Source organism: Salmo salar, chromosome 17 (genome assembly GCF_965601325.2).
Source record: "Salmo salar chromosome 17, fSalSal1, whole genome shotgun sequence".
Taxonomy (NCBI): Eukaryota; Metazoa; Chordata; class Actinopteri; order Salmoniformes; family Salmonidae; genus Salmo; species Salmo salar.
Window position 1 is genome coordinate 55,066,658 of NC_138307.1, and position 23,617 is coordinate 55,090,274.

Sequence of the window (23,617 nt, forward strand, 5' to 3'; positions counted from 1 at the left end):
CCAAACACATATGAGAGAACAGCTCACTCTGAGCATTTTACTCACCGTAGCAGAGCTAGTTAGGCTGTTTACATGTTATCTAGAGTGTTCTTGACTAACTATAATTTTTTTTGTCTACGTTTACTGACACTGGTCATATTCAGCGGGTGTTGCGCGTTTGTAAATTAATCAGTTGTTCTACGCTCTGGCACACTCAGACAAGAGCTCTCTTATATTGGAGTAGATAGCCAGAGTGAATTTGCGAACGCAAGAGATATGCTAACTGGGTAACACTCATTCAAGTTCTTGCTAGCTAACCAAATGACACCTGCATCTCTAGCTGTGTATAGCCACCGATATGAGGAGAAAAAAGTCAGTCACTCACCCACTCCTCCAATGGCATGACATCCCGCTAGCAGCTAGCTATCTAGCTAACTTTAGGCTCCGTGTTTTTAGCCTGCTACATAAATAGATATGCTAGCCTATTAGCCATGTTATGACTGACTTGAGACAATTGCCCTTGCTAGTTTGATTGTATTGACATTCCCAGAGTTACATTTGTCCATTTTTGTCCAGAATATTGAGTCATTGAAACTGAAACAGTGCATCCAGAATGGAGGCAGCGAACAATGTACCAGGACAGCTGTGATTTACAACCTAACAGCAATATGTTTTGGACTACCAAGAAATGTATTGGTGAATTATATTAATCATGCATTGAACTGCATCCATATATTCTGCCAACAATGCCTTACTCTATGTCATGGAACGTTGATTCAAATTTAAACTATTTATAAAATATCATATAAAGTTGGTTTTGAAGCATAAACTATTTTTGACTGATATTATGATTGTCTGTTGTCATATATCTGCAAAGTAGTTCCAACGCTGTTAGTTCCACTTTAAACTTTAGGTCACCGGGGCTAAACGTGAAATGTTTGTTGCAATGGGAGGTCATAGTTGTACATTTTGATAGGGAAATGCTTAGTGGTTGTGTTTTTGTATTCTTATGATTGGGACCTACTGGTTTATTATGTCCGAGTTTATTGACTGCTTATCCTTTAACGTCATGCTGTGTGTGACTGCTGTCTTTCCAAACGGCCTGCCTAGCGAAGGAAAGGCACCCTGTGTGAAAAACCCTGTTTCCTATGTTTTTTTAATGAGTTTCCCATAGATTTATCAGATTTTCACTCAAAATCACACAATTTTTTTTTTAATAGAAAATATACTAAAATGTGATGTTCTAAGTCCACAACAATGCTTAAACCACATCAATCTGATTGGGTGGGCCTGTCAGGGCCTGGTTCCCCATTGGGTGGTCCTATGTCCACCCAGGCTCATCCATGTCTAGCCTACTAACCAACACCTTGGATTAAACTTTTTTCAATACCTGGTTTGCATACCCATTGTTGCCTTAGTTAGCACTTACTGGTAGAAAGTTGAAACGTCTTTCCTACCCTACCGGCTACCGATGTCATTGTTCTGTGAGCTGCTCCATGCCAAAACCAGTTGAGAGCTGCACACTTTTGCTGCCTGCAGATAATATTCTGCTGAAACTAGGCTATGTGTGCTGCGCGCATGTGAATATATTTCACGTGCTTTGCGATTATGTGGGCTACTTTATGCATGATTTCTCTATTGTACTACGTAACTGATAAGTCGTATACCTCCACTACACTACTTTGATACGCATCAGTAGGGATTAAGAAGTCAATAAACACAATGCCCACTGAAAAAAATGTGTACATACGGTTTATACCTGCGTATAGCCTCCACTACACCACTGGCCCTTTGTGTTTTACTAAAAGTGCTCCCTCTTACATGAGTGCGCTGGTATTACGGTTCCTTTCAGAATCACCAACCTGTCACACACTGGAGACCTACAGGTTCACCACTGTACTAACCTGTCACACACTGAAGACCTATAGGTTCACCACTGTACTAACCTGTCACACACTGAAGGCCTACAGGTTCACCACTGTACTAACCTGTCACACACTGAAGACCTATAGGTTCACCACTGTACTAACCTGTCACACACTGAAGACCTATAGGTTCACCACTGTACTAACCTGTCACACACTGGAGACCTATAGGTTCACCACTGTACTAACCTGTCACACACTGAAGACCTATAGGTTCACCACTGTACTAACCTGTCACACACTGAAGACCTATAGGTTCACCACTGTACTAACCTGTCACACTGAAGACCTATAGGTTCACCACTGTACTAACCTGTCACACACTGAAGACCTATAGGTTCACCACTGTACTAACCTGTCACTCACTGAAGACCTATAGGTTCACCACTGTACTAACCTGTCACACACTGAAGACCTATAGGTTCACCACTGTACTAACCTGTCACACACTGAAGACCTATAGGTTCACCACTGTACTAACCTGTCACACACTGAAGACCTATAGGTCCACCACTGTACTAACCTGTCACACACTGAAGACCTATAGGTTCACCACTGTACTAACCTGTCACACACTGAAGACCTATAGGTTCACCACTGTACTAACCTGTCACACACTGAAGACCTATAGGTTCACCACTGTACTAACCTGTCACACACTGAAGACCTATAGGTTCACCACTGTACTAACCTGTCACACACTGAAGACCTATAGGTTCACCACTGTACTAACCTGTCACACACTGAAGACCTATAGGTTCACCACTGTACTAACCTGTCACACACTGAAGACCTATAGGTTCACCACTGTACTAACCTGTCACACACTGAAGACCTATAGGTTCACCACTGTATTAACCTGTCACACACTGAAGGCCAACAGGTTCACCACTATACTAACCTGTCACACACTGAAGACCTATAGGTTCACCACTGTACTAACCTGTCACACACTGAAGGCCTATAGGTTCACCACTGTACTAACCTGTCACACACTGAAGACCTATAGGTTCACCACTGTACTAACCTGTCACACACTGAAGACCTATAGGTTCACCACTGTACTAACCTGTCACACACTGAAGACCTATAGGTTCACCACTGTACTAACCTGTCACACACTGAAGACCTATAGGTTCACCACTGTACTAACCTGTCACACACTGAAGACCTATAGGTTCACCACTGTACTAACCTGTCACACACTGAAGACCTATAGGTTCACCACTGTACTAACCTGTCACACACTGAAGACCTATAGGTTCACCACTGTACTAACCTGTCACACACTGAAGACCTATAGGTTCACCACTGTACTAACCTGTCACACACTGAAGACCTATAGGTTCACCACTGTATTAACCTGTCACACACTGAAGGCCAACAGGTTCACCACTATACTAACCTGTCACACACTGAAGACCTATAGGTTCACCACTGTACTAACCTGTCACACACTGAAGGCCTATAGGTTCACCACTGTACTAACCTGTCACACACTGAAGACCTATAGGTTCACCACTGTACTAACCTGTCACACACTGAAGACCTATAGGTTCACCACTGTACTAACCTGTCACACACTGAAGACCTATAGGTTCACCACTGTACTAACCTGTCACACACTGAAGACCTATAGGTTCACCACTGTACTAACCTGTCACACACTGAAGACCTATAGGTTCACCACTGTACTAACCTGTCACACACTGAAGACCTATAGGTTCACCACTGTACTAACCTGTCACACTGAAGACCTATAGGTTCACCACTGTATTAACCTGTCACACACTGAAAGCCTACAGGTTCACCACTGTACTAACCTGTCACACACTGAAGACCTATAGGTTCACCACTGTACTAACCTGTCACACACTGAAGGCCTATAGGTTCACCACTGTACTAACCTGTCACACACTGAAGACCTATAGGTTCACCACTGTACTAACCTGTCACACACTGAAGACCTATAGGTTCACCACTGTACTAACCTGTCACACACTGAAGACCTATAGGTTCACCACTGTACTAACCTGTCACACACTGAAGGCCTATAGGTTCACCACTGTACTAACCTGTCACACACTGAAGACCTATAGGTTCACCACTGTACTAACCTGTCACACACTGAAGGCCTATAGGTTCACCACTGTACTAACCTGTCACACTGAAGACCTATAGGTTCACCACTGTACTAACCTGTCACACACTGAAGACCTATAGGTTCACCACTGTACTAACCTGTCACACACTGAAGACCTATAGGTTCACCACTGCAGAAACATGTATATTATAGATATAAAGACTGTTAACATACTGTCTTAATGTTTCCAGAAAGGAGTGTATATATTTGGCCTGGTGAAGCGGTTTTATGTTCTGACTGAATGGAAGCTGATAATTATGATTGTTTTTTACTATGCTGGTCTCGGGAAGAAATTCTGAGTCCTCACTGTCCTAGAACAAGTCAAGACCGAGTACAAATGTATCCAAGACCGATGAACTCGAGACTCGAGTACTACAAGACTGATACATATTCTAAATAGGTCAGGAGCCAGACATGGAGACTAAGAAGAAATGGAAATGAATTACTTAGGCTATATTAGTTCAATTATTTCAAGGCTATAGCCTACAAAGAAATACATTGTGAAGCATTTGCGAGTGCTACCCACTAGGCTGGTAGGGAGCCAGGGACATTAAGCGCTCAGCATTTAAACAATATTTTGTTGTATTAAATCATTATAGTCTATAAATTTCGCATTTCGACTGTGACTTACTTAGAATTAAATACAAATTCAATGAAAAATGCTAATCAAAACAGAAGGCTCCTTGAAAGTTGGAATATGCCAGGCCTATTGGGACAAAATCAATTGTGTTGTATTGTATAGATAATAGAGCAAAAACTTTTAGGAGATCTGATTTTTAGTTGATAAATACTTTGCTACAATGACACACTTTAATTAGTTACCCACCTCGTTCCTTTCTTTTAGCATGTGCCCGTAGTAAGTACACCATCATGCTTTCGGGACATGTGTCTTTTCAGATTCCACAATGATTCTTTAGTTGTGGACACTACATCACTGCACTCCCTCTCTTGATCTTGGTCCTCATCTTTGTAAGACACCTTGATTTAGCACCTGTGTGTTTATCAGTTTCTTTACAGAAATATTTTGCGAACTCAATGACAGTAGTTAAAGCAAGGGGCTTTAGCAGCACACAAGTAGACTACAAATGCATGCTGGGCCAGACATGACCTGAGTTCATGAAGTGAGCGCTACTGGAGTGAAATTGAAGCGGGCGAGAAGGATGATGCTCCAGCCTTTGGGAATCTCGCTCTGTGCTCCAGTCAAATTGGGCACTCTGCTCCACTCCACTCACATACTCTGCCCTTAACCTAACCTTAACCCTAACCTTAACCCCAAACCTCTAACCCTGAAACCTTAACTCCTAACCCTAACCTTAAACTTAACCCTAAACCTAACCCCAAACCATAAACCTAACCCTTAAGCCTAAAATCTGGATTTTAACAAATTTCGTCCTGACTTTTCAAACAATTTCTTGTTTTCCTACCTTGTCAGGACATTTTGGTGACTTGTCCGGATATTCTGGTTCTGATAAGGTAGGAACATATGTACACACACATATGCACACACAGTGCATACACCCCTTGCTCTCCTTTTTGTCAAAATATTTTAAAAGTATTTTTCTTTTCTCTCCTACTCCACACATTTCAGAACATACAAATATACATCTCCTGTAGTCAAAATCACGGCCTTAACAAACAATAAAAACCAAAACAAATTCCACCTCCCCCATTTCAGTTTTAAGACATCACATTTAAAGACACACAATATAGAAAAAATAGTAATGGTGAGTTTTCTCTTGAAGAGTGTTTGGAAGGAGTAGCTGCAGTTAGTTAGCCAGGTGGCTAAATGCTCTCCATTTGTGTGTCCGTTGCTAGGCGCTAATCTCAGTCGCCATGGCAACACAGTCTCTTCCCCACCAACAAATCCAAGGCGGGGCTTTGTGCTGCAGCTTTACACTGCAGCGTTATTTCACCAAAAGAACAGACGTGTAGGGTCCTGCAGCCTTAGTTTGCCCCCTCTAAACTGTCCCCCCTAACCACCACACCTCCCCTTACCCCTTCCCCTCCTGCAAACGCCGTTCTCTGATTGGAGCAGGAAAGGATCTCGCTTCTCTATCTCTTTCTCTCTCTCTCTCCATCTTAGGATTGCCATGATGATGATGGTGGGGGGTGGGGCGAGGGGCCTAGAGGGCGGACACCCTGACGATGTTGGCCTGGGAGTAGTCTGGGGAGGAGGAGGAGCCGTCGTCCTCGGGCGTGGTGACGGGCGGCATGGGCAGCGTGATGACGGCCGCCGTGATGTAGGGTTGCTTGCAGTTCAGAGGCACCGTCTCCTCAAACTTAGCGTTTAGACTGGAGCGACTGGAGACAGAGAGGGGGGGAGGGAAGGGAGGGCGGAGAAAATGTGGACAATTGAGAAAATAGGGGATGACAAACAGGAAGGCAGGAAAGTACAGAAAAAGATGGAGAAAATAAGGCAGACATAGAGGAGGAGGAGGAGGAGGAGGAGGAGAGGTGAAAAAGACAGGGATAGAGAGAAAGAGAGGACGGCCAGCCAGAGAGAAAGTGGTCCAGTGTTTAGTAACACAGAGAGAGAAGACAACTGTCAATTCCATGGCCAGGGTTCCCAGACCAGACCAGTCGGACCACACATACACGGACACCATGCCACTGCTGGACATAGCCAGCATACCAACACACTGACTCACCATGGGAAGAAACTTGCACAGTGTGTGTTTGTGTGTGTGTGTGTGTGCCCTGCTGCCATAGCAACCACTATGAATGCATATTTGTGTGTATATTATGTGATCTATGAATATGTATAAAGTAGATGTGTGTGTGTGTGTGTACCTGTTGTCGATCGGTCCTTCATTCTATTCGTGAATATGTGTATGTGTCTGTATACAGTGTGTGTGTTTGTATACTGTTTAGTTAAGTTTATTAGGATCCCCAGTAGATACTGCAGATGTAGCAGCTACTCTTCCTGGGGTCCACATAAAACATACATCAACAAGTACAGAACAGTTCAACAAGAACATTAAATACAAATAAATAAATACATCAAATAAATAATATGAAACCAAGAGTTTTAGATGGATTTAAGGCCAATTTATTGTTAATTACTCATTCTGATACTGACTGTAAAGCCCTGCTAAGAGTCTCAGTGAGCTCGCTCGTTGTAGGTGCTGATGTGTAGCGTGTGCAATCATCAGCTTACATAGTCATTTTAGCTTCTTGTAAAACAAGTGGGAAATCATTTGTAAAAATAGAGAAGGTACTGTTCATGTGTGGGTACACTGCATGTATGTCTGTACCTGTTAGTGATGGGTCTCTCTCTGATGTGGATGGTGCTCAGCTCCTGGATGCTGTTCCTATGCCCTCCAGTCATGTTGGAGTTGGGCACGTTGAAGCTCTTCCTCTTGTTGCGTCGCGAGCAGCACGACAGGCCTTGGGAGGAGGAGCCAGAGGAGAGGGAGGGGGAGTGCTTCGCCATGGAAACCTCCAGTAGGCTGGTCTCAAACGTTTGCTCATCCACAAATTCATGATTCTGAGGGAGAGGGGGAGGATGGAATGAGAGAGAGAGATAGAGAGACCACATGTTACTTTTGTGGACAAGGATCAAGCCAAAGCAAAAGTGCCAACTACGGCATCCATATTAGGAGTTTTGCCTGAAATCTGATGACTTCCTAATATGGATACCATACTCTACTCTTAATTAATGGCTTCTGCTTTCATGAACATAGATAGATAACAGTAGTGGATACATCTCCAATTCTCCACCACAGTCATTTCTAAAGCATTGTTCTTACCGTGGTCTTCTCCAGGCAGTGCAATAGGTGATTGTGGTGCGTATCGAACATGGGGTTGGCTTTGCACACCAGCGCCTGGCCTGCTGCCTTTGATGCCTTTTGGGCACAAAAACAAAGATGGATGCATATTAACACTTTAAACAGACTACAAAACATGTCCCTCCACGGGGTAGACAGCGGACCAACCAACCAGAGCAGGAGACAGAGAGGGACGGGGCTAATGCTCTCACAACGTTATTGCAACCTTCTGCTGTGGCACAGGAACAATATGAGAACATTAGGTCTGTCCATCTCCATTGATCTCCCCCTCCAAGCTCAATGTCCTCCCATTGTTTTTGATGAATCACTCAATGGTTCAAACTCAGCCTTTCAACAACAACAAAAACATTTCAACACGTCTGTTGTTGATGTGTATACTGGTAGGCCTATTTGTCCTGATGTTTGTGTCTGTCTTTCTGTTTTTCTGTTGGTCAGTGTTGACTCAAGCCTCATTTGACCCACGAGAGACACCGTAGCCTTTCCATACTGGGCCGGATTCAATGAGACGCAGGGGAATGAACCAAGGAGAATGTCTATAAAATCCTGTTCTTCGGACATGTGGAATTTGGAACTCAGAACTTGGAACTTATGTGTGGGACATCGTCCTCCAATAAGCTTCACTGCGTCACTTTGACCCCGCCCCCGCATGTGGCGTCAGTCGCTGGCTGATGACATGCATCTCATTCCTCCATGTGATGGTAATCCATGACGCGTTCTGATGATGTCATACCCATAGCGTGCCAAAACGTGGGCAATCCAAAATGCATGTGAGAACAAAATAAACACATGGAAATGAAATAGCAGAAAAAGGAGAAGAAGACAAAGAAAATCAAGAGCAGAGAAGTAGAGATGAGGGTGGTTGCAGAGAGACCCGTTTCACCATTCGAAGGTGATGGGAGGTCGCTCTCTTCCCCCCACCCCCACCTTGGGGCCAAGCCTCATGGATTGGGTGCACTGACACCGGTGAGGAGCGGAATATGAGCCGCAGCCATTCACCCCCAGTTCCATTAGTTGGTACCAGACCCCCAGGGCAGTCTTGGTGGGGGTGAGAGAGAGAATAAGAGAAAGAGAGAGAGTGTGGGTGGTAAGTCGTGAATAGTGACGTTAGAGAGGTGGGACACCATGGAAGACGCAACAGCTCTGAATGAGAGAGAGGGGAAGGGGGAATCCCCTTGCCCCCATCGGGGTTTCGGCATGCACTAACCGGCATCTCACGGACCCCCCCCCGCAAAAAAATAAAATAAATAGAAGAAAGTTTAAAGAAGTAAAACACCACTCGGCGACGGTTACGTATCCACGGTTACCTCGTTGCTTTTATACTGCAAATAAGCGTTAGTCCCTCCACTCTTCCTTGCGGCAATTCTAGCAAGCTTGGTTTTCTGTTTGTGAACAAAACCACATGTGCATTTAGCCTGCCACTGAATGTGTGTGTGAGTGTGAGTGTGTGAGTGTGTGAGTGTGAGTGTGTGAGTGTGTGTGTGAGTGTGTGAGTGAGTGAGTGTGTGTGTGTGTGTGAATGAGTATGAAACAGAGAGACCCATAGCTCTTGAAAGACAATAAAGATGTCCCCCAGTCATAGATGTAAATTCCAAGCCTGTAAATCCCACTATCTGACAGTGGCTAGATGTAAACCTTTGTATTGCAGCTGTATTCAAACTGCTTTTTATACTGTTCAACATACCTTGTGTCAATTGAAGCTTATCCTCAATACTGACAACTAAACTAATGGTGTTTTCTAAAGCAAGAAATAGACCTCTGAACCATTCACCTATTACTACCTGTCAGGGCAAGGAGATTGAGGTTGTAACCTCATAAATATTTTGGAATTTTGATTGATGATGGCCTCTCTTTTAAAATGCATATTCAACAATTTACAAAAAAATTGAAGCTGAAATTAGGATTTTATTTTAGGAATAAGTCCTGTTTTTCTTTTGAAGCCAGAAGGAGGCTAGTATCAGCTACATTTATGCCTTTACTAGACTATGGGGATATTTTATATATGAACGCTTCCGTTCAGTGTTTGAGATCAATTGACACCCTTTAACATGGCACTTTGAGATTTATTTTAAACTGCAAAACCCTTACGCACCACTGCACTTTATATACCAGGGTTGGCTGGCCTTCTCTAGTCACTCGTAGGCTCAGTCACTGGTATACTTTTATTTGGGTTTAGCCAATTTGGGTTAACTACCATTTTATTTGGGCAATTTTATTGTTCAGAAATGTGGTGGGTACTCTCCTCGTTCGCGGAACGTTATCCTGCTAACTGTTCCAAATGTCCGAACTGAATTTGGTATAAGGGCTTTTATGTACTCCGCCCCATCGGCTTGAAACGCCTTACAAAATACTTTTAAACTGGAAGAACTTGTCCCGATTGGGGTTTTTAAATCACGGATGAAGGATCTTGAGACTGATTCCCTGACCTGTCAATGTTTTTAATTTGCTGTTTTATGATTTTGTTATACTCTTGTGAATTCTATGGTTTTTACTAGATTACTTGTAGTTTTTCATGTTGTTTGTCTGTAATTTTTGTAATGACTTGGCGCTGCCTATCTTGGCCAGGACGCTCTTGAAAAAGAGATTTTAAATCTCAATGAGCCCTTCCTGAATAAATAAAGGTTAAATAAATAAAATAAATAAATTCATCCAAGGCCACTCTCTTTTATGGTGAGTGTTGGTGAATAAAATAACTTGGTATCCACTATGTACAGACAGGCACATGCATGCGCCAGCACAGCTAGAGGACAACACAGCGAGGTTCAGTAGCGCACACACAAGCTATCCCTGTATCTCTGTCTAACATCCATGTTTCCATTCAAACCCCAGAGCTCAGTCATCATCCCTCCTAAATGGAATAACAGATTGTTGTTCTTGGGAGGGAGCTACTTACTGGACGCACAACAGGGGCTAAGTTATCTTCCTTCTCCCCCTCTCCCCCCTCTCTCTCATTCTCTCCTTCCCTCTCTCCCACCATTCTCTCTCTCATTCTCTCCTTCCCTCTCTCCCACCATTCTCTCTCTCTCTTGCTCCCTTTCTTCTCCCCTTTTCCTCGGCTGTCTGTCTGTCTGTCTGTCTGTCTGTCTGTCTGTCTGTCTGTCTGTCTGTCTGTCTGTCTGTCTGTCTGTCTGTCTGTCTGTCTGTCTGTCTGTCTGTCTGTCTGTCTGTCTGTCTGTCTGTCTGTCTGTCTGTCTGTCTGTCTGTCTGTCTGTCTGTCTGTCTGTCTGTCTGATGAAGTCTCCTGTGTGGATTTAGCGATCTAATTTAAAGTCCTACTCCAGTCTCCTTTTCACCTCATTTACTCAAGGGGACTGAAGAGACCGAAAAGATTTGACATAGGCCCTCAGATCCTCAAAAGGTTCTACAGCTGCACCATCGAGCGCATCCTGACTGGTTGCATCACAGCCTGGTATGGCAACTGCTCGGCCTCCGACCCATCTTTTACGCTGCTGCTACTCTCTGTTTATAATCTATGCATAGTCACTTTAACTCTACCTACATGTACATATTACCTCAATTACCCCAACTAACCGGTGCCCCCACACATTGACTCTGTACCGGTACCCCCTGTATATAGCCTCGCTTGTTATTTTAGTGCTGCTCTTTATTTATTTATTTAATTACTTTTATTTTATATTTAAAAAACATGTACTTATCTATTTTTACTTAACACTTATTTATTTTATTTTCTTAAAACTTCTTAAAGCATTGTTGGTTACGGACTTGTAAGTAAGCATTTCACTGTTGTTTTCGGCGCATCTCAATCTCAATAAGGCACATCGCAATAAGTGGTCCAGGTAAGTCATTACACAAGTGGAGGGGGCTTTCATCTTTTGTTCCTATTGCTCCTGTATTGTTCCTCAAGCAAGGGTGGAGGTCGATGACATCACAAAGTCACCATCAGACCGACTCCTGGAAGTTTGCAGTTGTGTCTAAAAGACACTAAACACATTATTTTTTTACCCTTTAGTGTGTGTACTTTTACTGTATTCATACTTGGGATAAAGGAAAAGTAATAAAATGACTGGAGGACGTCTTTAAGAGTGAGGGACCATGAATTATCTTGTAATATGATGTGTGTAGCCCACTCCTTCACACATAGAGACGTCTCTGTGTTGCTCTAATTATTGATGTGGAAGTCGGGGTGGTCCCGTATGGCCCATTACGGTTAACATACCAGAGGAAGCACACAGACACACAGACACACACACATGACCATACACTATCCCACATACACACTGAGTTTGTACACACACACACAAACACAAAAGCCTGGTTATCTTCCATGTAAACTCCACTACACTCTGTGTGTGTACCCCAACAACCCACTCTCTGCTGTTTCCATCTCTGCTGGAGTGTGTACAGTATGTATGCGTGAATAGCAGCATGTTTGCGAATTCCATTCCCTTCTTAGACCCACACAGACATCGCTTACAGCGAGAGTGATTTTTTTCCCCCTAGGATCACGCCGCCACCACATACAGCTCTGTTGGACCCTTCCAAGTCAGAGTTCATGACCTTTATGGCCCAGGACCTATGGTGTCACGGCAGGCGTGAGGGTGGGACATTGTTGGTTACCTTTTGGGCGCGTCTCTTGTCTGCCCGCTGGCTCTGGTGGTAAATGCGGCTGAAGTTGGACACGATGACGGGCACGGGCAGAGCGATGACCAACACACCGCTCAGGGAACAGACAGAACCAACGATCTTCCCTACAATGGTTTTAGGAACCATGTCTCCATATCTGTACACACAGAGAGAGAGAGACAGAGAGACAGAGAGAGAGAGAGAGAGAGAGAGAGAGGTTAGGACATAAGGGTGGGGGTTTTATGCACATCCAAAGTGATGACTGGAGCTGGACAATAGTTATTAAATGAATAGAAAAGAAGGGACTGTCTACGGGGGCAGCAACACTGAGCATACAGGACCCATCTCCAATCAGAAAACCAACACACTTACTCAACATTGAGTGTGTCATTTTAGAGAACAGTCAACCATTTCCTAGTAGGCCATTGCCTGGTCATGGTAATCTTTACCATGCATAGATTAGAATTGGTAAACCCAGATACAGTACACTATACAACCACTTGATGGCACTAGAGAGCTATAGAGCACCCACCCCTGGCCTGCACATTATACATGATGGAAGATACTGTAGATATGAAATGTTATGATTATGGCTTATTTATTACTTATCTTATGTTTGCTGTAGTGCTGGGCTATAATGCATTGCCCCGTGGGAAATACTTTTAGGAAATTTCAAAGAGGAAAACTTCTGAAAAGGAAGAACCCACTTCATTTCAAGGTCCAAAATGACACAGAAAAATGCCAGGCACAAACCTATCTGGTGAATGGTCTCTTGGCCTAGTTTCTATTTTTCTATATCATCTTCCCTTTCCCCTCCTCCCTCTTTCTTTCCCCCTCTTTAAAAACATGTCTCATTCATTATTGGACATCTCCACGTTCCCTCCTTTCCTTTTCATCCTCTCATTCAGCCTACCTCCACTCACTGTATTCCCATTAGATGCAGGGACTCCCGAGTGGGAACACAAAGTACCGGAGTGTTTCTTTTGGAAGTGCCGGAATGTTCTTTAGAGCGAGCCTAATGACAGAGTAGCACAGTCACAAACCAACAGAGAGCCTCTAAACCATCTGTAGACTAGCAGGGAGAGAATATTTTTCTCCATCTCCCTCTTTCTCACTCTTTCTCACCACAGAGCTGTTAGAATGTGCTTAGTCAGGGATTTTGGTGGTTTTGGCCTCTAGACACTGGCCTGCACTCACACATGCTAACTAACTAACATGCAGACACACACACACGCATACACGCAGACACACACACACACACACACACACACACACACACACACACACACACACACACACACACACACACACACACACACACACACACACACACGCAGACACACACACGCAGACACACACACGCAGACACACACACACTCCCCTGCATGGTCTCCATAAGCCCTCTCTCTCAGTAAATGTAAATGGGGTTTCAGTAGTCTCAGGGGTTTCAGTATATCCCACCACTGTCTGTCTGCCCTCCGCTCAGTGAGTCAGCCCGCCGATTTACAACCACGGCAACCCCTGAAACCATGGCAACACACCCTCACAGCCGGGCCTGGAGACCTTCAACACACACAGAGGTTCCTGTTTGATGAGTGATGTCATCACTGCACGATCCTGAGGGTCAGTGTCGAGGTGCTTGGATATGAGTTTGTATGAGCAGTATATGAGCTCAGAGTGTGATTAGAGCCCTCCATTAGACATGACTTTGAATGAGTTTAAGAATGAGTTAGAGTCCCACCTCCTTTAGGTATGAATTTGAATATGAGTATATAGTAGGACTACTCCCCCTTTAGATACAAGTTTGAGTTTTAGATATGAGTTGTAGATATGAGTTGTAGATATGAGTTGTAGATATGAGTTTTAGATATGAGTTTTAGATATGGGTTTATAGCGCCCTTATTTTTTATCATATCTGTAACTGTTAGAGTATGAGTTTTAAATATGAGTATGATATGAGTTTTAGATATGAGTCTGTTATGAGTTTTAGATATGAGTTTTAAATATGAGTTAGAATATGAGTTTTAAATATGAGTCTGGGAGTATGAGTTTTAGATATGAGTCTGGTATGAGTTTCAGACATGAGTTTTAAATATGAGTTAGAGTATGTGTACGGGTATGAGTTTTTGATATAATTAAGGTTATGAGTTTTAGATATGAGCATGGATAGGAGTTAGTTTTAGATATGAGTATGAGTAATTAGGTATGTGGGTATGAGTTTTAGATATGAGTTCTAGTACAAGTGTATCTCCTTGTGACTGTAATTGAATTCCTAAGAAGAGCTGCAGGGCTCATCTACCCAGCACATGAAAGACTGTACCATAATTGCACGCACACAAAGAAGTAAAATTCTCCCATTAAGTTACTGTAATTAACCATGAAGAGAGAGAGAAGAAGAAGGGGCAGAAGGGCAGATTTTTCCACCTTGCCAGCTCGGGGATTCGAACCAGCAACCTTTCGTTTACTGGCCCAACGCTAGAGGGAGAGCGAGATAAAGAGGGATGAAAGAGAGGGGTATAGATAGAGAGAGAGAGGGGAGAGTGACGGAGATATATACTGTATATACACTACCATTCAAAAGGTTGCGGTCACTTAGAAATGTCCTTGTTTTTGAAAGAAAAGTACATTTTTTGTCCATTAAAATAACATAAAATTCATCATAAATACAGTGTAGACATTGTTAATGTTGTAAATGACTATTGTAGCTGGAAACGGCAGATTCTTTTTTTTAACGGAATATCTACATAGGCGTACAGAGGCCCATTATCAGCAACCATCACTCCTGTGTTCCAAGTTTATCATTTTAAAAGGCTAATTGATCATTAGAAAACCCTTTTGCAATTATGTTAGCACAGCTTAAAACTTTTGTTCTGATTAAAGAAGCAATACAACTGGCCTTCTTTAGACTAGTTGAGTATCTGGAGCATCAGCATTTGTGGTTTCAATTACAGGCTCAAAATGGCCACAAACAAAGCACTTTCTTCTGAAACTCGTCAGTCTATTCTTGTTCTGAGAAATGAAGGCAATTCCATGCGAGAAATTGCCAAGAAACTGAAGATCTCGTACAACGCTGTGTACTACTCCCTTCACAGGACAGCGCAAACTGGCTCTAACCAGAATAGAAAGAGTAGTGGGAGGCCCCGGTGCACAACTGAGCGAGAGGACAAGTACATTAGAGTGTCTAGTTTGAGAAACAGACGCCTCACAAGTCCTCAACTGGCAGCTTTCTTAAATAGTACCCGCAAAACACCAGTCTCAACGTCAACAGTGAAGAGGCGACGCTGGGGTGCTGGCCTTCTAGGTGCCTTCTAGGCCAGCACCCCAACTCTACCTATAGAGTTTTCACCTGTATTTTTCATAGCTGTTTACATACCACCACAATCAGAGGCGGGCACTAAGACAGCATTGAATGAGCTGTATTCCACCATAAGCAAAGGAGAAAACGCTCACCCAGAGGCGGCGCTCCTAGTAGCCGGGGACTTCAATGCAGGGAAACTAAAATCCATTTGATCAAATTTCTATCAGCATGCCTTTACTCCACACACAGAGATGCACACAAAGCTCTACCTCGCTCTCCATTTGGCAAATCTGACCATTATTCTATCCTCCTGATTCCTGCTTACAAGCAAAAATTAAAGCAGGAAGCACCAGTGACTAGATAAATAAAAAGTGGTCAGATGAAGCATATGCTAAGCTATAGGACTGTTTTGCTAGCACAGACTGGAAAAGGTTTCAGGATTCCTCCAATGGCATTGAGGAGTACACCACATCAGTCATTGGCTTCATCAATACGTGCATCAATGACGTCATCCCCACAGTGACCGTACGTACATACCCCAACCAGAAGCCATGGATTACAGGCAACATTTGCACTGAGCTAAAGGGTAAAGCTGCGGCTTTCAAGGAGCAGGACTCTAAACCGGAAGCTTATAAGAAATCCCGCTATATCCTCCGACGAACCATCAAACAGGCAAAGCATCAATACAGGACTAAGATCGAATTGTACTACACTGGCTCTGATGCTAGTCGGATGTGGCAGGGCTTGCAAACCATTACAGACTACAAATGGAAGCACAGCTGAGAACTGCCCAGTGGCACGAGCCTACCAGACGAGCTAAACTGCTTCTATGCTCGCTTCAAGGCAAATAAGACTGAAACATGCATGAGAGCCCCAGCTGTTCCGGAAGACTGTGTGATCACGCTCTCCGCCTATAGGGAGGAGGTCAGAGACCTGGCTGTGTGGTGCCAGGACAATAACCTCTCCCTCAACGTGATCAAGACAAAGGAGGGGATTGTGGACTACAGGAAAAAGAGGACCGAGGATGCCCCCATTCTCATCGATGGGGCTGCAGTGGAGCAGGTTGAGAGCTTCAAGTTCCTTGGTGTCTACATCACCAACAAACTAACATGGTCCAAGCACACCAAGACAGTCGTGAAGAGGGCACGACAAAACCTATTCCCCCTTGGGAGACTGAAAAGATTTGGCATTGGTCCTCAGATCCTCAAAAGGTTCTACAGCTACACCATCGAGAGCATCCTGACTGGTTGCTTCACTGCCTGGTATGGCAACTGCTCGGCCCCCGACCGCAAGCCACTACAGAGTGCAGTGCAAATGGCCAAGTACATCACTGGGGCCAAGCTTCCTGCCATCCAAGACCTCTATACCACGCGGTGTCAGAGGAAGGCCCTTAAAATTGTCAAAGACTCCAGCCACCCTAGTCATAGACTGTTCTCTCTGCTACCGCATGGCAAGCGGTACCGGAGCTCCAAGTCTAGGTTCAAGTGGCTTCTAAACAGCCTCTACCCCCAAGCCATAAGACTCCTGAACACCTAATCAAATGGCTACCCAGACTATTTGCATTGCCCCCCCCTCCCCCTCCCCCTCTTTTACACTGCTGCTACTCTCTGTTGTTATCGTCTATGCGTAGTCACTGAAATAACTCTACCTTCATGTATATACAGTTGAAGTCGGAAGTTTAAATACATTTAGGTTGGAGTCATTAAAACTCGTTTTTCAACCACTCCACGAATTTCTTGTCAACAAACTATAGTTAGGACATCTACTTTGTGCATGACACAAGTCATTTTACCAACAATTGTTTACAAACAGATTATTTCACTTACAATTCACTGTATCATAATTCAAGTGGGTCAGAAGTTCACATACACTAAGTTGACTGTGCCTTTAAACAGCTTGGAAAATTACAGAAAATGATGGCATGGCTTTAGAAGCTTCTGATAGGCTAATTGACATAATTTGAGTCAATTGGAGGTGTACCTGTGGATGTATTTCAGGGCCTAACTTCAAACTCAGTGCCTCTTTGCTTGACATCATGGGAACATCTAAATAAATCAGCCAAGACCTCATAAAAAAATTGTAGCCCTCCACAAGTCTGGTTCATCCTTGGGAACAATTTCCAAATGCCTGAAGGTACCATGTTCATCTGTACAAACAATAGTACGCAAGTATAAACACCATGGGACCACATACAGCTCAGGAAGGAGACGCATTCTGTCTCCTAGAGATGAACGTACTTTGGTGAAAAAGTGAAAATCAATCCCAGAACAACAGCAAAGGACCTTGTGAAGACGCTGGAGGAAACAGGTACACAAGTATCTATATCCACAGTAAAAGGAGTCCTATATCGACATAACCTGAAAGGCCTCTTAGCAAGGAAGAAGCCACTGCTCCAAAACTGCCATAAAAAAGCCAGACTACGGTTTGCAACTGCACATGGGGACAAAGATCGTACTTTTTGGAGAAATGTCCTCTGGTCTGATGAAACAAAAATAGAACTGTTTGGCCATAATGACCATCGTTATGTTTGGAGGAAAAGGGGAGGCTTGCAAGCCGAAGAACACCATCCCAACCGTGAAGCACGGGGGTGGCAGCATCATGTTGTGGGGTGCTTTGTTGCAGGAGGGACCGGTGCACTTCACAAAATAGATGGTCATCATGAGGAAGGGAAATTATGTGGATGTATTGAAGCAACATCTCAAGACATCAGTCCAAATGGACAGTGACCCCAAGCATACTTCCAAAGTTGTGGCAAAATGGCTTAAGGACAACAAAGTCAAGGTTTTGGAGTGGCCATCACAAAGCCCTGACCTCAATCCCATAGAAAATTTGTGGGCAGAATTGAAAAAGCGCGTGCGAGCAAGGAGGCCTACAAACCTGACTCAGTTACACCAGCTCTGTCAGGAGGAATGGGCCAAAATTCACCAAACTTATTGTGGGAAGCTTGTGGAAGGCTACCCGAAACGTTTGACCCAAGTTAAACAATTTAAAAGCAATGCTGCCAAATACTAATTGAGTGTATGTAAACTTCTGACCCACTGGGAATGTGATGAAAGAAATAAAAGCTGAAATAAATCATTCTCTCTACTATTATTCTGATGTTTCACATTCTTAAAATAACGTGTTGATCCTAACTGACCTAAGACAAGGATTTTTTACTAGGATTAAATGTCAGGAATTGTGAAAAACTGAGTTTAAATGTATTTGGCTAAGGTGTATGTAAACTTCCGACTTCAACTGTATTACCTCAACTAACCAGTGCCCCCACAGATTGACTCTGTACCGGTACCCTCTTGTATATATTCTCGCTCTTATTATTTTACCGCTGCTCTATAATTACTTGCTACTTTTATTTCATATTCTTATCTGTATTTTTTTTAAACTGTATTGTTGGTTAGGGGCTGGTAAGTAAGCGTTTCACTGTAAGGTCTATTCCTTTTATTTGATTTGATTTACAATATTAACAATGTCTACACTGTATTTCTGATCAATTTGATGTTATTTTAAATGGACAAAAAAAATTGCTTTTCTTTCAAAAACAAGGACATTTCTAAGTGCCCCCAAATGTTTGAATGGTAGTGTATATATATATATCTTTTGAGAGGGAGGGAGATAGAAAGAGAGAGACTGGAGGACAGAAGATAGAGGCATAAATACAGAAGGAGAGAGCCGACAGTCTGGGTAATGTCTGTGTCTGTAACCCTCCACCCCAATGTTCCCCCTATCAAGGTGCCACAGTTGCCTTGGACAACCAGAACAGACCGCAGTAGCAGTGTCCTTCCCCTCGCTCCTCCTTCTCTCACCCCTCCTCCATCTCTCTTCCTCCTGTGTCTGTACTAAGGCAGCATCCCTCCCGTTCTCTGGCAGCTTGCCATGCCTTTATAAGGACCACTAGGATTTGTCCTATCCTTACCACACAATGTATTCTTTAGAGAGACCATTACCACTCCAGAACACTCCACAACATGTTCTTCATGAAGACCGCCACCACTCCAGAACACTCCACAACATGTTCTTCATGAAGACCTCCACCACTCCAGAACACTCCACAACATGTTCTTCATGAAGACCTCCACCACTCCAGAACACTCCACAACATGTTCTTCATGAAGACCTCCACCACTCCAGAACACTCCACAACATGTTCTTCATGAAGACCGCCACCACTCCAGAACACTACAAGAAGTATCGAGGGCATGGTCATTATCGGAGCCAGACAAAGGCCCCTGCCTAAGGTGGTCTAATTTGGGCTAATTAGATTTGTATTCTTACTGAATGTGTATCAGCTGCCCACTCTGTGATAACATAGGTTTGTTCATAATGAATGACTAATGCTTGATTACCTGTTAAAATGAGTCCCCGCTTCTCTGCTTCTCTGCTCTAAGCTCAATGGATGAATCAGATAGGTTCGATATTACAGTGCTGTGTGTGTGTGTGTTGGCACTAATCTCTCCCCTCTCTCTGTTGTCTGTCTCTCTCTGCTCTCTGTCTCTCTCTGCTCTCTGTCTCTCTCTGTTCCCTGTCTCTCTCTGTTCCCTGTCTCATTCTGTTCCCTGTCTCTCTCTGTTCCCTGTCTCATTCTGTTCCCTGTCTCTCTCTGTTCCCTGTCTCTCTCTGTTCCCTGTCTCTCTCTGCTCTCTGTCTCTCTCTGCTCTCTGTCTCTCTCTGCTCTCTGTGTCTCTCTGTTCCCTGTCTCTCTCTGCTCTCTGCTCCCTGTCTCTCTCTGTTCCCTCTCTCTCTCTGTTGTCTGTCTCTCTCTGTTGTCTGTCTCTCTCTGCTCTCTGTCTCTCTCTGTTCCCTGTCTCTCTCTGTTCCCTGTCTCATTCTGTTCCCTGTCTCTCTCTGTTCCCTGTCTCTCTCTGCTCTCTGTCTCTCTCTGTTCCCTGTCTCTCTCTGTTCCCTGTCTCATTCTGTTCCCTGTCTCTCTCTGTTCCCTGTCTCATTCTGTTCCCTGTCTCTCTCTGTTCCCTGTCTCTCTCTGTTCCCTGTCTCTCTCTGTTCCCTGTCTCTCTCTGTTCCCTGTCTCATTCTGTTCCCTGTCTCTCTCTGTTCCCTGTCTCTCTCTGTTCCCTGTCTCTCTCTGTTCCCTGTCTCTCTCTGTTCCCTGTCTCTCTCTGTTCCCTGTCTCTCTCTGTTGTCTGTCTCTCTCTGTTGTCTGTCTCTCTCTGTTGTCTGTCTCTCTCTGTTGTCTGTCTTTCTCTGTTGTCTGTCTCTCGCTGCTCTCTGTCTCTCTCTGTTCCCTGTCTCTCTCTGTTCCCTGTCTCTCTCTGTTAACCTGTCTCTCTCTGTTAACCTGTCTCTCTCTGTTCCCTGTCGCTCTCTGTTCCCTGTCGCTCTCTGTTCCCTGTCTCTCTCTGTTCCCTGTCTCTCTCTCTCCGTTCTCTGTCTCTCTCTGTTCCCTGTCTGTCTCTCTCCGTTCCCTGTCTGTCTCTCTCCGTTCCCTGTCTCTCTCTGTTCCCTGTCTCTCTCTGTTCCCTGTCTCTCTCCGCTCTCTGTCTCTTTCTGCCCGCCGCAATTCAATATGACAGTGTGCCAATTAACCCTGCGACCCTGGCAGTTTTAACAACAGCGCAGTGACAAGTAGACAGGCGGATGGGCGGACAGACGGCCACGCTAACACAGCGGCGACGGATCAGCGCTGCTCTGCTCGCCGCGCCAGAGAGGACAGGCTCTAGCCCTTTTCCGTTTTCAACCAACAAAAGCTGTTTACTGACTGAGAGGACAGAGGAGAGAGGATTAGAGGAAAGGAGAAATGGACGACAAGGGGGAGGTGAATGGGACTGGACTGGCTGTGCGCGTGGTGGTGCTTTAATGAGGTAAACACAAAGGAAAACACAAAGGTGACCACACGCACTCTAGTGAAGGGCTCTGTCACATTGCGTATGACTCAGAGAAGATAGAGGTAAAGTGTGTGAAATTAGAAGAGGTGGACTAATGAGCGAGCACACACACACACACACACACACACACACACACACACACACACACACACACACACACACACACACACACACACACACACACACACACACACACACACAAGGTCAAGAGTAATCTCCTTCCATTTTCCTGAGTGGTGGGTAGAGGGTGCAGCTCAAGGTTTTAGGGCGGTGACGAGGGAGATCGCTCAATGACACTAAGTTTGCCTGTCACCTTGACAACCGCACCCCCCATTACCCACCAATCAGGAGAGGAGACAGGTCATCAAAATATGCCCAATAATGCCTCTGAGAGCTCTCTGAAATAAGACTAGACACAGACTCCAAAGTTAGCTCCCTGTCTCTACAAGGATGGAGTGAGAGAGAGAGAGAAAGAGAGGGAACAGTCGTAAGCTGAAGTCAAGGAGAGACAAAGACAAACACACTTCCTGCATAGACTATTCCTAGAGCTCAAGTCTAACACCTACCACATCAACGCCTCCACAACACTACCCACAACTCTCATCCTATCCTCTCCCCAACCTCTCTCTTCGTCTCCTCTCATCTCCCCAATCATCTCTTCCCCTCTCCTCTCCTCCATGACACAGTGAGAGGGTGATTTTTCTCTATATTGTGTGAAAGACAAATCTAATCCTTCCACTGTTTCATACAGCTGCACTCTGTTTGATGCTTCTATAGCTGTTATTCTATTATGTCTGACCTTTGGCTGACTCACACGTTTTCAGCCCCATTTTTCCCCCACTGATTGTCGTACAGTTAAGAGTCTATAGCCAGTTAATAGGAGTGGTGTTGGAGTGTTTGATGATGAAGCTGTATTGAGAGAGCTGGAGAGAGAGATGAAATGGCCTTAACGATGATAGCCCTAACGATGATAGCCCTAACGATGATACCCCTAACGATGATAGCCCTAACGATGATACCCCTAACGATGATAGCCCTAACGATGATACCCCTAACGATGATACCCCTAACGATGATACCCCTAACGATGATACCCCTAACGATGATACCCCTAACGATGATACCCCTAACGATGATACCCCTAACGATGATACCCCTAACGATGATACCCCTAACGATGATACCCCTAACGATGAGAGCCCTAACGATGATACCCCTAACGATGATAGCCCTAACGATGAGAGCCATATTCAAAGTATGGACAGTCAGAAAGAGTTCAGGCCCAGAAAAGTGACCGTTGCATTTAAATAATTACACATAGATACACTGGCACTCAGTCTCTCTCTCTCTCTTTTTCTCCCTCTCAGTCTTTCTCAGTCTTTCTCTTGTTTTTCTTTACGTAAGTGGGGGTGGCCTTACTTAATACAAAGGAGAAAGAAAAATTAAGAAAATGACTGCAAGAACAACTCACCCTGGAGTCAGATGTTAATAGTGTAGTGAGATCTGTGACAGCCAGAGAGACTTCGTCGGCTTAACCCAGTGGTCAGGGAGAGAAAAGAAATAGGGGTTCTTTTAAAAATAAGTAGGCTTTATTGGGCAACCAAGCTACTGCAAAATGTAGTTAAATTACTAGTTGAATTACATGTAGTGGAACTACTCCCCAACACCGAGTAAAACACAGGTAGGCGAACTATGTTGGCAAGTAAATAGAAAAGCAGCAGAATGAAGAGACAGACAGACACACAACACATGGGCAGACAAGGAGACATGGCGGGTCCCTTGGCTATGCGGTATAGGGTAAAGTGCTGACCAGTATCTGTCAGTGTCACTACCCTTGTCACTGCCCCTACTCTCCTGTTTGTGCTGACAGAGGACACACACACTTACACACATCTCTGGAGACCTGGCCGGTCAATACAGTGTGCGTGTGTGCGTGAGTGTTCACGTGTTTGGTCAAACATGGAGATCTCCTCTTGATGTGTTCAGAAAGGAAACTCGGAGTCCTTGCCGATCTTAAAGTCAACATAACCTTTCTCTCTGAACCAAAGACAGGGCTGGAAATG

General features: G+C 44.3%; 1 protein-coding gene across 1 annotated transcript in view; it reads right to left on the minus strand.

Moving 5' to 3' along the window:
* Positions 1-2,254: 2,254 nt before the first annotated feature.
* Positions 2,255-23,617, minus strand: part of LOC106576204 (A-type voltage-gated potassium channel KCND2) — a 167,913-nt gene continuing 146,550 nt past the window's right edge. The window contains exons 3-6 of the mRNA XM_045699791.2: positions 12,411-12,573; positions 7,797-7,892; positions 7,302-7,534; positions 2,255-6,348 (exon numbers count right to left, since the gene is read on the minus strand). Coding sequence (XP_045555747.1) covers positions 6,171-6,348; positions 7,302-7,534; positions 7,797-7,892; positions 12,411-12,573 — 670 coding nt within the window. The 3' untranslated portion in view covers positions 2,255-6,170. The remainder of the gene's footprint in view (positions 6,349-7,301; positions 7,535-7,796; positions 7,893-12,410; positions 12,574-23,617) is intronic.